Source organism: Bos indicus, chromosome 3 (assembly GCF_029378745.1).
Source record: "Bos indicus isolate NIAB-ARS_2022 breed Sahiwal x Tharparkar chromosome 3, NIAB-ARS_B.indTharparkar_mat_pri_1.0, whole genome shotgun sequence".
Classification (NCBI taxonomy): domain Eukaryota; kingdom Metazoa; phylum Chordata; class Mammalia; order Artiodactyla; family Bovidae; genus Bos; species Bos indicus.
This window is the reverse complement of record NC_091762.1, coordinates 86,093,322-86,109,383: the sequence shown is the minus strand read 5'-3', so window position 1 is coordinate 86,109,383 and position 16,062 is coordinate 86,093,322. Positions and strand designations below refer to the sequence as shown.

The following is a 16,062-nucleotide window of genomic DNA, read 5'->3' as shown; positions in this document are numbered from 1 at the left end:
ATGTTCATCAATGTTACACAAAACATCAAATTCAACAGACTGACTTCAGACATGTTTGTCAAAGTCAATTTTAAACGGTTGTGTTAACTTAAGAAAAAAATAAAAGGAAGAACCCATCTCTGTCTGACATCAGCTCATTGTCCTTCTCCAAGGTAGGAAGTGAGAACCGCCTCACCTGGCACCACACTGTTGTCTCTAAGTAGGTGACCTCATCCAGCAGCCTCAGCAGCTCCTGGAACTGATCATCCTGGTAGTCAAACCGCTCCCCGAAGGTGATGGAGCAAATAATATTGGAAACAGCATTGTTGATTTTGAAGTGAGGGTTGAAAGGCTGTCCTGGAAGCAGAAGAAGAGATAGAGACTTCAGATTGGTTCGTTCCTATTTTCCAGAGTATATTCTACGTGGCATATAACACACTGACTACAGAACTATATCTGAAACTGTGGTCCCAGCACCCTACATAGGTCTGACACACAGCAAGTACTCAGTCAATGCCTGGAAGTCAAATTGATGACCAGGATTTAAAACCAATAATGAGTTTTATATCCATCTTCTTCTTAACACTCAAGCTCCATAATGGCAGTTCATGGTTAGCTGTTCACTGTTATCGCCTAATCACCCAACACAGTCCTGGGCTTATGACAGAAATGTAGGTATTGATGAGCATCTGGTTAGTGAAAGCATGAACCACAGTCCCTGTACCTGTCCTAGGACCTGCTCACCTTTCTCCTCTCCTATTGCCTGGATGAGGTAGGCAACTTCTTCCTGTATGCGTTCCTCTAAGCTCTTCCTTCCTAAACCAAAGTTCCTCAGAGCTGTCAGGGAGAACCTTCTTTGCTCTTTCCATATGTGGCCATTGGACATGATCAAGCCTGGGAAAAAGAAAGCCAACATTATGAAAAGAAAGTCAACAAGACCCATGAGGAACAATGTATCACATGAAAGGAAGGGGAAGGGCTTTAAGGTGTTTGAAACTATTCAGAGAAATAATCCCAAAGCAATGGATACAATGGCTAGCATTTACTGACTACTCATAATGAAAGACCTTTTAGCATTTTTAATGCATTATTGAAAAGGAAACTGAGGTGTAAGAGATAAAATAAACTCTGCAATGTCACAGAGTTAGCAAGCAACTGAACAGGATTGAAATTCAAGTCTGTTTGACTCCAAAGTCCATTTTTGATGACTTGTCATATAAGTATATGTAAATATTTGTATCATACAACATACTAAGAGTGCACTTGTGGATTAGACAAAATCCATATTCACAAGGTAAGTCCTTTAGGTGAGATCTTATCTAAACCAGGCCTTGAAAATAAATGAATCACTCAAGAAAGCACGGAAGAGTGAAACATCTATGCAGAGTGGACAACACAGGCAGAGGAAAACAATCCATCTTTGTGTGTTCAATAAATGATCATTTATTTCATAACACAGGGGAGGTCACCATCCTTTCATTTATTTACTTCCAGAGTACTCTTCAACTCACTCTTATACCTGACTTTGGCTTACCCCACGACAAGGACATGATCTTCCCTGCTGTCCAGTCCAGGATCCTTTTCAGCCTCACCACCATGTGTCATCAGCATGAGATGTTTCTTTCTTGAAACACTCTCTTCCAATGGTGTCCAGGACACCACACTCTCTAGATTTCCCTCCTTTAATCTCTGACCACAGAGAAATTCCTGTATCTTTTGTTAATTCATCTTCTATTGAATTTTGAAATGATGGAGCTCTTCAAGACTAGGCCTGAAGTCTTTTCTCTTTATCTATATTCCATTTTGGGGGAAATCTCATTAGTTCCTAAAATTTTAAGTGAAATCTACTGATAGTTAATATCTATTTCTGGCCCTCAGCACTAGACACATATACGAGTATCTGCTTGACTCTGCAGATTTAAATGCATTTCACACTCAGCATATCTATAACTGAATTCATTATTTGCTCTATACAACTCTCCAGGCCAGCCAACACTTTGTCCTCTTCCACATGTCCCTTCTTTCCTTTACCTACCCATTTGGGTGTCTACCTCAACACCTCATTCTCCCTCTGTCTGGGTCATCATGTCCTACCGGATTTTCCTCCTTAGAAACTTAAATACATGTATCTTCACAGTCGCTCTCCTGGTCTAACCTGTTGGAGTGCTATTTCTCTCCACCTCCCTAGTCCAGGCCACCATCTCGTCTCACCTAAAACGCTGCAATAGTCTCTTGCTCCCTTTATTCCATTCTTCACATTATAGCTTTGAGAAGTCTTTAAAATGTACCGTGTAAGTATGATGATCCCTTTCTATACTGAAACCATGCAGGAGCTTCCATTGTTCTTAGGATAAAAAGCAACATCCTTAATTTGCATGAACTATTCCTGTTAGAACTCAGCAGCTTCATCTCCATTTAATCCCTGTGCGGCAACACTGGTCACCTTTCAGTTCCTCCAGTTCAGTGTCCTTCTTCCCACCTCAGAGACTTTTCATACTCCATTCCCTCCACCTGATAGTTTTTTCACTTTATGATATTAACTGTCACTGTGTTAGCTTTACCTAAGTCTCAGGATATTAGACACTCTTAGGAAGTACATTATGCTCTTATCTTCATAACACTAAGGTCTTAAATTGTTAGAGTAACTGATACTGTTTTTCTGAATGAAATGTAAGTTACAGAAAAATAAGGACTTTGTCATTCTCCTCGCTGTTCTGTTACTGGTGCTGACCACCAGGCTTCATATGGCAAATAAACACAGTGAATGCATGTAGAGTTAGTGGGTAAAATATTTCAAAGAGAAATTGAGAAGCACCTAATAATATGGTGCTTTCGTAGAATATTGAGTTTTTCATTTAGATTTTTAAACGTGTAAATTTAATAATCATTTTAAGTATTTATGCTAAACCCCTCTTTTTCCATTTCAATGATTTTACTTATTTATGGCTCTGCTGGGTCTTCACTGCTGTGGGCTTTTGTCTAGTTGGGACAAGCAGGGGCTGCTCTCTAGTTGCAGTGCACTGGCTTCTCACTGTGGTGGTTTCTCTTTTTGCGGAGCACAGCTTCTGTATTTGTGGTGCACAGGCTTAGCTGCTCCGCGGTATGTGGGATCTACCCATGTCTTCTACACTGGCAGGCAGATTCTTTACCACTGAGCCACCAGGGAAACCCCAAACCCTTCTAACAAAAATGGAAGCCTCGAGATATCTTGTAAGGCACAGCCTTAACAACAGATCACAAGAAGCGAGACGCAAGAAGGGATCACATAATCAAGAGGAGGAGGAAGCTGATCCACATCCATTTTCCTAGGGGAAGAGATCTGAGTGGAGAAAGAGAGCCTGAGAATTCATTGCCTTTCCTCTGCGAAAAAACACATCACATCACTGAGTGATGAGGATACTTATTTATCTAAGCATCCAGAGTGAGTTCATGCAGGTGATGTCGCTTTTCCCAAATCCCTGACATTAGGGTGGACCCTGCCAGGGGCCCTGAGGAGGTACCTTCAACAGAGAAATGAGGGCACTCAGCTTCCTTAAGGGGCAGGAACTTATGAGGGGCCTAGTCCCTGGGAGTGTTGGAGAATTACAGAAACAAAAGTACCTTTCACAGACTATAAGAATATCAAATGTACACATCTTATATTAGTCAAGAAACTTACCATTTTTCTTAAAAACACGCTCTCGAATAGGGCTTATGGGGCGGTTCACAAAGTTTTGGTCCTGGTAGACAAGGACTTCTTTGATTAAGGGCAATCCAGTTATAACAACTGAAGGCAAGTCACCGAATTCCAGGCTAAAAAGGTTCCCGTATTTCTTCACAAACTAAAAAATAGTAAAAATAGTCATAGAATATGCGCATGTCTGTGTGTCATGGAATGTAGAGTATGTGTGGCTGTGGGAGCTTGGATGGGACAGGAAGGGTATGTGTGTGTGTGTGTGTGTGTGTGTGTGTGTGTGTGTGCGCGCATCCATGTTATGCACCCAGGTTTGATGGGGATGTTTCTGTTTCCAATTCTCCTCTTCTCAACTAGCCTCCAGTCGAATCTACTATAGGACGTGGACATTCCTTATAAACATTCATTCATATGTTCGACTTCCTTGAATTGAGTATCCGCCATTTCTCCTGAGAATAAGGCATAAAGATTTAACAAGATAAACAAGGTATCTAACCTCAAGTATCTTCGTGTCTAGTAAAGGGCAGAATTCAGCCCATGTGCCTTACCAGAGAAGGCAGAGATGTGACTAGTGAACATGGACTTCTTAGTAAATCACGTCTGCTTGATAGAATGTCCTTTTCCTCAACATGTTTTAGGTGACAGAAAATTCATCATAAGGCTGGGAGAAGAGCACACTGATTCTGGAGCCGAGTGTAAGTCTTAACTCTGTGGCTGACTAGCTGCGAGCTCCAGGGAAAATTGCTTAGTTTTTTTTTGTTTTTGAGTCTCAGTTCCCCAGTTGCCCAGTTCCTCAGTTCCCCAGTTGCATTAAAGTGAGAAAATAATTCTTTCCCTCAAATAATTCTATGGAGAAAAATGAGAACAGAAATGTGAAAGGCACTTTGTTCCCTGGTCCCTGGCAGATAGCCACTCGAGTCTCTGGGGAATGAATGGGCTCTGTGTGCAAAGGGATGCGGGTGTGCTTGTGCATGGTGAAAGATAGGACAAGAACACAGGGATGATGTCGGGAGAAAGGCCCTGGTGGTCACAGACAACCACATCTACTGGGTGCCATGATAACTACCTTTCATGTTTTATCTCATTTAACCTACAACTGCCCTGTGGCAGTAATGATTTTCCTTGTCTTTCAGCAAGAAGTAACTTAGCCAAGGTTGCAAAGCTATTGCACGTTGGTGACAATTTTCCAGGCATTATGTAAGATTTAAGGACAAAGCCATGGACCTGAGATGGTGATAGGAACTTAGAGTTTAGTGGATGGAGAGAAAGAATGTGAGACTGAGGGTGAGGGATCTGGGGGGAGGGGAGAGAGAGAGAATGGAAGAGTGGGTGGGTGGGTCAGGAGTGTACACAAACGTGCAGGTATGTGCAAATATGATTTGGACTGCAGTCAACAGTCATTAATCAATGTCTTCCCTGATATGTTTACTCAAGACAGCAATCTAGATAGGCCCTGCCTCTGCCCCCAGTGTGCAGGGCTGTGTCCTGCTGCAGGCTGTGTATCAAACAGAAGCACATATTTCCTCCAGGGGTCTATGGCCCCATCTCCCCACCTGCCATGACTGATGCTCCCCCATGTCTCTCCAAATGCCCTGGACCCCACTGGCCCATCAAAGCAGATACCATGGATTTAGTCTCATTCTACACCCTGCTCCCATGTTAAAGGCCAAGGCTGAACTCAATCCTTCCATCGTTCTTTTAGTCCAGAGTCTTCCAGCTGTGTTTGCTCATTACCAGCACGGTAAGTCTGTCTTGTTATAAAGAGAAGAGCCAGGATTCCATCTCAGTCTGGTCTGGCTTTAAAGTACATGTCTTTGTTCTAAAAAATGGCAGGAATGGGTCTCTTAAATCAAGACATTTTATTTCATTGAGCTGAATGCCTGGATGAACTTCTTAGGTTTTACTTTAGAAAGGATTTCTTGACTATTTTAGAATATACAGTAAAAATATTTTTGGAATGGCTGAAAATCTCAGTTTAAACTAAAGAACTCCTTACTGACAATGGATACAATCTGGAACCTCAGCTTGTTCTTGGAAGGAATTAGGCATTCCATTAGTGTTTACTGAAGTGAACTTCTACAGAGTTCTATCACTTAGAACTTTCTGCCCAAGTGTATTTCTAGTCCAGCAGAACTAGATCAAACATTTTTATGGTGTGATCAATAGTATAAACGTGGATACATCAAATGACCTCCTGCAGTCCTGGTACCAATGATGGTGATGTCTACCAATTCTTACATAACCATGCCAGTCACTGTGCCAATGGCTTTACTTGGAGGTAAACTTAAGTCCCAGTGTCATCTGAGATTTTGTAAGATAGAGAATACACTTCAATGTACAACAATAAACAAGTTGTTAAGAAAGGGACAGTATAAGGGAAAAAAGAGGTTAAAAATAAGGCTGTCGGTCTCCTACACTGTTGGTGGGGATGTAAGAAGGTCCGGTCACTACGGAAACAGTACAGCGGTTCCTTAGAAAACGAAACATACTGTTGCCACGTGATCCAGCAATCCTACTCCTGCCATACTTTTGGGCAAAACCATAATTCAAAACAATGCATACATGTTCACAGCAGCTCTATTCACAATTGCTGAGACATGGAAATAACCTAGATGTCCATCGGCAGACGAACGGCTAAAGAAAAGGTGGTACATGTATAAGATGAAATACTGCTCAGTCATAAAAAGAATGCAATAATGCCGTTTGTGGCAGCGTGGATGGACCTAGAGAATATCGTACTAAGTGAACTAAGTTAGAAAAAGACAAATACCATATGGTATCACTTATATGTGGAATCTAAAGTATAACGTAAATGAAGCTGTCTACAAAACAGAGACAGACAGGGACGCAGAGAACAGATGTGTGGTTGCAGCGGTGGGGCATGGGAGACGGACGGAGTGGGAATTTACGATTAGCAGATGCAAACTATTATATATAGGGTGGAAAAACAACGAGGTCCTGCAGTATAACACAGGGAACCATACTCAGTATTCTGTGATACACCATTGTGAAAAAGAACATCACAAAGAATACACATATATAAATAAGTGTATATATATATAAACTGAATCACTCTGCTGTATAGTAGAAATTAATGCAGCAGTGTAAAAAAGTGTAAAAAAGGTGGTTCAGGAGTCTGAAACAGGCTTAAGGAATGAAAACAGAAAAATAAACAGAAAAGGAATGGCACAGTAGCTATAAGAGGCAAATAAAAGTGATAGGTTACAGGAAATTTCATATGAAGGATAAAGTTCCCACATGTAAGATTAAGCACTTAAATAATAAAATGGAGCAAAATACATGTTTAGGACAAAAAATTAGAAGTGTTGAGTTAGTGAGACAAGACACTGAACCATGAAATGTAAAGTTGAGGAAAATACTACTTTATCTAAGTTCTTAAACCCAAAAACCAACAGACAAAGACACAAAAAGAGAAAAGGAAAAAAAAGGAAGAATGCACCAACTCTTACTCCCACTAGCAGTGACAGCGTCTGTTGCTCTAACACTCACTGGCAAGTGTGTGTGTGTGTGTGTGTGTGTGTGTTTGGAGGGGGGCTGGACACAAGGAGGACTAAGATTCTCTCTTACTTATTAAATTATATTTTAAAATGTGTCACTCAATGTATTTGTATTGCTTTTGTCATTAAAAAGTGCTTCTATCCAATAAAGCACAAAAGAGAAACCTAAGGACATAGGAAATAAAACTTCATGGCATTTTATACAATTTTTTAAGCAATAAAATCATTTGAATATAGAGTATGTCATGGATCTGGTAAAGGAAAATCCTGTACACGTGAATACATTTATGCATAAATGCAGTTCACCACTCCCCTGAGGTCCACAAACTCCTGCTAAGACTACTGGTCTAACTGGTAGTTCTTGGGATTATATTAGGTTTCTGAGAAGAGCCTGTGGAAATCAAATTCAAGTCCAACAGGTTTCTATGAACTGGTTTGGAGTTGTCAGACACCTTCTGACATTGCTATGTTATATGTGGGGACAATACACAGATCACTATGCTATGGTGTTTTCCTGAAGTGCCAAAGCCTCCTGAGGAAGGCTGACTGCAGAAAAAAACTAATGCATAGAAGAAGATGAAATATGTTACCATTCTGGGGCAAGGCGCATGAAGCTATTGAAAGAGGAGAACAATTTCCACTCAATATATGGGAGAAAGTGTCCAAGAGGACGATATTTGGGCCAGACTGTAAATGAAGGTCAGGGTACTGGCAAAAGGACATGTATTGTGAAGGCAAAGATTTTAGACTGTGGGAACGGCATACACAAATGCAAAGACAGGGAAACGGCTTTCAGGAACAAGTGAGCTCTCTTTTCTGACTACTGTATAGGTTCATTAAAGAGCACTAACCCTATGGTAGGTCAAGGCCCATTGCTGGGGGTATAGACCCTGAAGTTTAAGATGCCCCCAATCTAATGGAGCATACAGATAAGTAAACAGTTCTTCTTAGTATTACCATTCTATACAATAAATTATCAAATGGGGGAAAGTAGGGAACACATAAGGGGACCGAAGACTAGCATACGTTCCTGGAAACAAACAAACACCTTTTTGTTTATGTAGGAAGAGGGGAAACAAGCCTGACAAGGTACTGCGAAATAGACCAAGGATATCTTAATGTCAAGTGAAATAATTTGGATCTTGTTTTGTTTCTAGCTAGAAAACTGAATGCAGAGAAGGCAATGGCACCCCACTCCAGTACTCTTGCCTGGAAAATCCCATGGACGGGGGAGCCTGGTAGGCTGCAGTCCGTGGGGTCGAGAAGAGTCGGGCATGACTGAGCGACTTCACTTTCACTTTTCACTTTCATGCATTGGAGAAGGAAATGGCAACCCACTCCAGTATTCTTGCCTGGAGAATCCCAGGGACAGAGGAGCCTAGTGGGCTGCAGTCTATGGGGTTGCACAGAGTCGGACACGACTGAAGCAACTTAGCAGCAGCAGCAGCAGAAAACTGAATGAGAGGTAAGGGCAGTGAATGCTTAAGAACCTGGATTTTGAAGTTATACAAACCTGTATCCAGCTTCTGCTTGTTACTTTCTATGTGATTTTTGCTTTAGTTATTTACCTTCTCTCTGTCCCAGTTTTCAAATCTATAAAATGGGGGCTATTATTAGTTTCCATCTTTGGGATGGTGGTGATAAGTAACCACAATACTAAAATAAATAATACAATTATTTATTGTTATTGATATATTTGACAGTGTGTTTTAGCAAAATGACTCTGGTTAGATCTGGACAAAGGAATGGAGGGGAAGTGGCCAGAGAGTAGATTGATGGAGCCCATACAGCAATCAGGCCAGACAAGTGATGCCTGGTATGCAGCCAATGACTGGTTTTTCCTAGAGTTTGTTACTATAAGTTTTTGAAGAAGGTGGGGTTGGGTGGTAGATATAGGAAGAAGCATCAACTATGCACGAAGCACCTTGGCAATAAACTGATATTCTTGAACTTATTAGGTTCTTACAATAATCCTATAATGCATTCTTTGTTTTTGGAAAAAGAGGCAAGGAGATAGACAGCACAGCTGATGGGTATAAAATTGGGCTCTTTATAACTCACTGTCTCATCTTTAAATGAAAGCATGAAGATATTATCTCTCTTCTTCTGAGTGACAGACTCCCTAAAGATTAGTGGGCCACATGACATCCCAATTAAAACCCACATGTCCAAGCTTCTCCAGGTGTGGCCAGTGAGATACCTGACAATGGGAGCAGTGGTGATATGTGCATCTTCTGGGTTATGCTCTTAAAGGAAGGTTGCTTCTCATCACCTCCCACTTTCCCTTTCCATGGAATGGACCTTATGTATGCTGATGTTGTAGGACGAGAACAATAAGACAGAAGGAAGTGCGGTTTCTAGATGACCTTGTGGTACAAAGCAGTCTTCCAATCCTGGTCTTCTGGCCTATATCTGAACTTACTTGTGTGAGAGAGATAAATTCCAATCTTTTTTTTTTTTTAGACGACTGTATTTTGGGGCTTTTTTTATTACAAGCAGCTCCATGTATATCCTCACTAATACATTTATTCACCTTATCTACGGTTCTCCCAATTCAGTCCAATAAGATTTTCTCTTACTTAAAAATATGCTCCTACAATAAGCCATGCAGCTGTGGTATAGGAAGTTTAGAAACAGGAGAAAAAATAAGAGTGGTTCATGGTTCCCATCATGCCATATAAATTGGCCAGTTTCTTCACTGCCTTCTCACTTCATTTTACCTGATGTCACTTCCCCCATTTAAAAATCTCCTGTCTACTTTACTCCATATAACCTCTTGCCTAAGATTCCTTTCCAGTCCAGCCAAATTTAACATTCTATAGAAGCTATCCCCATTGCTTCCCATTCATAGTGATCCCACATAATGACATATCACCTGGTTTACCACAAAGGTTATACCACACATTTGATCATACACTGTCTTGTACTGTGCCTGTCATATGATAAGCACTTCATAAATGTCTGTTGCATAAATGAACCCATGAGTAAGTCAATTATCCTCTAGCTATAGCATGAAAAGTCAGATAGCATCAGTAGAGAATAAATATATGAGTCAAATAATCATGTGTCCAAGGCCTTGTTTGGCCATGACCTACGCTGAATAACTTAGGCTAACTGCTTTACTATTTTCAGCCTGTTTCCTCAGTGGTAAAATGGAAACATCAAAAGATTTCTAACTTGTGTGCCTTTTGTGAAGATTAAATGAAAATGAATCCACATACAAGACCTAGAAGCTAGTCAGTGTTAAGTGCCTGCTATGTTATTCAGTTGTGTCCAACTCTTTGCAACCCCTGGACTGCAGCCTACCAGGCTCTTCTGTCCATGAGATTTTCCAGGCAAGAATACTGGAGTGGGTTGCCATTTCCTCTTCCAGGGGATCTTCCCAACCCAGGAATTGAACCCACATCTCCTGTGGCTCCTGCATTGGCAGGCAGATTCTTTACCACTGAGCCACCTGCAAAGCCCTGTTAATATTACAGCAGATAGTTAATGATAGGTACTGGTAGATAGGTAAGTAAAGATATATAGGTAATGATAGATAATGACAGGCGCTTAATGTTTCCAAACTGCTTGAATGCAAATTTAATTACAGCCAAATCACATTATTTAAACTCTATTTTTTACAACTAGAAATATTTAATTGCAAACTTATATAAAATAAAACAACACTTCTGATTAAAAATCTTTTGCCAGAGATAAGGCCCTAGGCTCAGTATGATCCTTGGCCAGTTTTATGATATGAGGCAAATCATTTAACCTCTCCAGTCATATCTATCTTGCCAAAACAAGGGCACAGATCAAGTTTCTGATTTCAGACAAGAGTGAGTAAAAGCATCCCATTTTACTCCTCCTCAGCCTCATGATACTAACTGGCACATACAAAATTAACACAAATAAAGTCCCATTCTTTGTAGCAAATGAACCAGATAAACAGTGATCCACCAGGACAGAATACTCAACCTTTCTACCTTCCTGTTCCAGAGACAAATACCGTAAGAGCTGTAATCCTCCCCCATCCTAATGGGAAGCTACAGTACTAAAGATGCATGAAAACTTGCCTTCATCCTGTCTCTGCATCCTGCCTTCATCCTGTCTCTACAGCAAGGGAGTACTTCTCCCCTACTGAGTTTGTAAGCTGAATTATAACTATCTCACCCCTGAACTGCAGAAAAGAGACTCCTTGAAGGAGTCAGTGGGCAAAATCCTGATTTCTACAACTCTACAAAAATAAGGAGGTACCCATATTCCATGGAGATAATATGGTTAGATTACTGACTTCTCCCCACCCCCTGTAGTAAGGGAGAGGCTACCCTACTCAGAGGGGCCCCAGTCTTTTGTCCCCATCCTCATTCTCTCCAGCCTGCACTGAGGAGAATGTGGGTTAGAGTCCTATTGAGGTGAACAATATATAAGTGGAGTACACCAATAGAGCACTGCAAAGGCCTTATAACCTAAACTGACACTTGAACCACAATTCTCAAAAGTGAACATTCTAAACATAAGCAGGTTGACTATCTGCAAAAATAAAAGATTTACATAGAGTCCAGAGTCATGTACATACACAAAATGTCCAGAGTATAGTCCCAAATTACTCATGTTATCAAGAACCAGAGAAATCTCAAAGTGAACGAGTTGAAACCAATACTGAGATGATAAAGATGCTGTAATTACTGATTAAAGATTTTAAACCAGCTATTGAAAACATGTTTCCATAAACAATTACACTCTTGAAAAAATTTTAAATAGAAAATCTTAACCAAGAGCCAGAAAATATACATATGAACAAAAAAGAAATTTTAGAATTGAAAAACAATAACTAAACAAAAACTCATTAGAGCAATTCAGTGGCAAAGTGGTAATGACAGGATAATCAGTGAAACTAAAGACATCAGCAGAAAGTGTCCAATCTGAACAATACAGAGAAAATAGGCTGAGAAGAGATCAAAAACTGAGCTTCAGGGACTGATGTTAGAATAGGAGAAGATCTATCACTTGCATCATCAGTGCCAAAGAGGACAAGAAGGAAAAAATATGGACTTGAAAAAATATTTGAAGGAATAAAGGCTGAAAAATTCTCAAATTTGGTCCTACTTAAACTGACTGAGGCAAGAAGTTGTGAGTGAACCCAATAAATCCAAAGAATTCAACACTAAGGCATATAATTGAATTTCTGAAATCTAAAAACTAAGAAAACATAGCTTTCAAAGCATGTAGAGGAAAACAATTCATTACTTATGGGGAACAACAGTTCAAATTACAGCAGATTTTTCATGAGGAACCCTAGTTCCTAGGCCAGAAAGAAGTAGCACTACATTTTCAAGGGTTTAATAAAAGAAAACTGTCAACCTAGAATTCTATATCCAGTGATAATATACTTCAGAAATGAAGATGAAATAAAAACATTCTTAGATGAAGGAAAGCTAAGATAATTTTTTTTTTCAGCAGACCAGTTCTAAAAGAATGGCTAAAGAAAGTTCTTCAGAGAAATGGGTAAATACAGTAGACTAATCTTCTTGAATTTAACACGTTGTGTTTGACAGTTAAAAGAAAAATTATAATACTGTCTGTGGTGGTTCTCAGTGTATATAGAGATAATACTTAAGATAATTTGTATATTATAAAGTGGGGGAAGGTAAAGGGACCTAAAGAGTTTTAAGGTGTGTGTATTCCACCTGAAGTGATAAACCATTGATACTTACTGCAATAAGTTATGTATGCATAGCATGTAATCTTTACAGCAAGCATTTAAAAAACAATACAAAGAAACATACTCAAAAACACTATAGATAAATGAAAATGGAGTTCTAAAAAAATATTCAAGTGACCTACAGGAAGAGAGGAAAGGAGAAAAAACGAAGAGTAAAAAACAAGATGAGTGAAAAAACAAAGTGAAAAATAGGAAACAAATAATAAATTGGCAGACTTAAGTTTTAACAAATCAATAATTACATTAAATATAAATGATCTAAACTCACCAATTAAATGTTTGATATTAGAAGCATGAACAAAAATTTACCTACCTATATGTTTCAAATAGAATGATATAAGTAGGTTAAAAGTAAATAAATAGAGAAGCATATACTATGTAAATATTAATCAAAAGAGAGCTGAGAGCTGGTGTGGCTATACTATATCAGATAAAGCAAAATTCAGGGAAAGAAAATTACCAGAGAAAAAGAGGGACATTACCTAATAAGAAGATAACAAATTCACAAAGACGACATAACAATTTTAGTGCATATGTGCCAAATAAAAGTGCTGTGAAACACATACAAGAAAACTACCAGAACTGAATAGATACACAGAGAAACCTTTAATTATAAGTTGCAGACTTTAACAAGCCTCTCCTAGTAATTGATAGAATTAGTAGCTAAGAAGTCAACAAGGGTTCAGGAGCACTAAACAACTGATTCATCTAATAAGGTCTAACTGACATATAGTACAGAACATTCCACTCAAGAGCAGAATACATTATTTTTCAAGTATGTATGGACTCTGTCTTGGGTCAACTTTAACATAATTTTTTCAAAGTTGAAATCATATATGTTCTCTGACCATAATGGACTCCAACTGGAAATCATTAACAGAAAGAAAACAGAAAAATCTCCCAATACTTGGAAGTTAAATAACATATTTATTAAACAAAGGTACAGGGTTAGACTCCTTAGAAAAGACCCTGATGCTGGGAAAGATTGAAGGCAGGAGGAGAGGGGGTGACAGAGGATGAGATGGGTGGATGACATCACCCACTCGATGGACATGAGTTTGAGCAAGCTCCAGGGGGTGGTGATGGACAGGGAAGCCTAGCATGCTGCAGTCCATGGGGGTCGCAAAGAGTTGGAAATGACTGAGCAACTGAACTGAACTGACAGGTTAAGGAGACAAGCTTTAAAACTCTGGAGACAAATCCAGTCACTTAACTGGTACCAATTGTGTGTTTCTTCCAGAAAGTTGATAAAAAACCTTCTCCATCTGAACTTGAGTTTGTATTACACACTCGTGTTTAAAGTGCTCCAGGCATTCAAGGAGAACTGTTATTTGTTGGGAACCTATAATAAGCAGTGTTAGTATTGACCATTCACTGTTTTATTTAATGTTCATAACCATCTATCACAGTGCTGTCTGTCAGCACTGTGATGGGAGGCAGGGAAGCAGCTGAAGGTGCTTGAGAAAGTGCTTTTATGTTGGAGGAAATATTAAGGAATTCAGAATGGCCATAATTAGGGAGCCCTGATGGGAGATGCGGAGAAGGCAATGGCACCCCACTCCAGTACTCTTGCCTGGAAAATCCCATGGACGGGGGAGCCTGGTAGGCTGCAGTCCATGGGGTTGCTAAGAGTTGGACACGACTGAGCGACTTCACTTTCACTTTTCACTTTCATGCATTGGAGAAGGAAATGGCAACCCACTCCAGTGTTCTTACCTGGAGAATCCCAGGGACGGTGGAACCGGTGGGCTGCCATCTATGGGGTCGCACAGAGTCGGACACGACTAAAGCGACTTAGCAGCAGCAGATGGGAGATGATTATAAAGAAATGGAAAGAGGTTACAAGAACGGTTCCAAGTAGCTCCCGGCATCTTGTGTGCCAAGTCGCTTCAGTCCTGTCCGACTCTGTGCGACCCCATGGACTGTAGGCTGCCAGGCTCCTCTGTTCATAGGATTCTCCAGGCAAGAGTACTAGAGTGGATTGCCATGCTCTCCTCAAGTAGCTCCCTAAGGAACAAGAACTCTGGGAAGCAGCAGGGATCACTAACAAAATCTAAGCAACGGAGTGACATTTAAGATATTTGGCAAAACTAATACAATTATGTAAAGTTTAAAAATAAAATAAAATTAGAAATAAATAAATAAATAAAAATGATTAGTGAGCGTGGACCGCTGGGTGAGGAGGCTAAATGTGAGGGGCTCAGTCCTTGTGGAGTTAGGAGCAATTCAGTTGAAAAACGGTAAGGATTTAGATAGTATTTATCACCATTTTACCGAGTGGCAAAATACGGGATTTTTTTCCCCAAGGATAATGATATTAAAAAGATAAACTGATCATATTATAAATAGAAAGTCCCAATAGTATGTAACAAGGCCTTCAGTTAAGTGACAGAGAACGCATCGTATCTAACACACTCAACAGTAAACAGTTAACAATATTTCACCCCGGGAAATCACGGGTGGTGTAATCATGCCAGTCACTGGGGAAAAGAGAGAGGTTCAAAGCAGGTGCCCGCTTCAGCCTCAGAACCCATATCCTCCCGCCCTCCCCGGAATGGCCCCTGTCCCGCAGGTCAGGGTCAGGAGGCGCGCGGGCACCTTCGCCCGCTCCTACCCGCTGAAGCGACAGGTGTCCCTGCTCAAAGTCCAGTTGGAAGAAGTTGCCTACGAAGGGCAGGCGCGGGGGCCCCGGCGGATAGTTCTTTGGACGCCGCCTGTTGAGGAGATCAGTCAAGAGGAGAAAGACGATGGCCCCCAGCAGGACAGTGCCAGGACGGAGCGCGGCCCAGAGGGCAGCCGCCAGGGAGCCCAACGCCTCCAACATGGCTGCGCTGGTTCCCCTTCGGCGGTCGGAGTCGGCCGAGGTCCCTGCGGTACTCTGTCTCCGAGCTGCCAGCACCGCCCTCCTTCCCCGTCTGCCCCGCCCCGCCCCGCCCCGCCCCGCCGGGTCTGTCTGTCTGCAGCTCCTCTCCGCCTCCTGCCGCCTCGCCGCCCCTCTGCCCCTCTGCCCCTCTGCTGCTGCTGCTGCTAAGTCGCTTCAGTCGTGTCCGACTCTGTGCGACCCCAGAGACGGCAGCCCACCAGGCTTCCCGTCCCTGGGATTCTCCAGGCAAGAACACTGGAGTGGGTTGTCATTTCCTTCTCCAGTGCATGAAAGTGGAAGGGAAGTCGGTCAGTCGTGTCTG

General features: G+C 41.0%; 1 protein-coding gene across 4 annotated transcripts in view; it reads right to left on the bottom strand.

The window, feature by feature from the left end:
* Window positions 1-15,777, bottom strand: part of LOC109556228 (cytochrome P450 2J2-like) — a 75,754-nt gene extending 59,977 nt beyond the window's left edge. For 3 of the 4 annotated variants that reach the window (XR_011565867.1, XM_019957363.2, XM_019957362.2), the window contains exons 1-4: window positions 15,492-15,777; window positions 3,638-3,800; window positions 724-873; window positions 176-336 (exon numbers count right to left, since the gene is read on the bottom strand). Coding sequence is in view for 3 of the 4 variants with exons in the window: in XM_019957363.2 (XP_019812922.2) it covers window positions 176-336; window positions 724-873; window positions 3,638-3,800; window positions 15,492-15,701 (684 nt within the window). In the remaining variant the exon portion in view is untranslated. The remainder of the gene's footprint in view (window positions 1-175; window positions 337-723; window positions 874-3,637; window positions 3,801-15,491) is intronic. The other variant, XM_019957361.2, reaches the window with a different exon arrangement.
* Window positions 15,778-16,062: the final 285 nt, after the last annotated feature.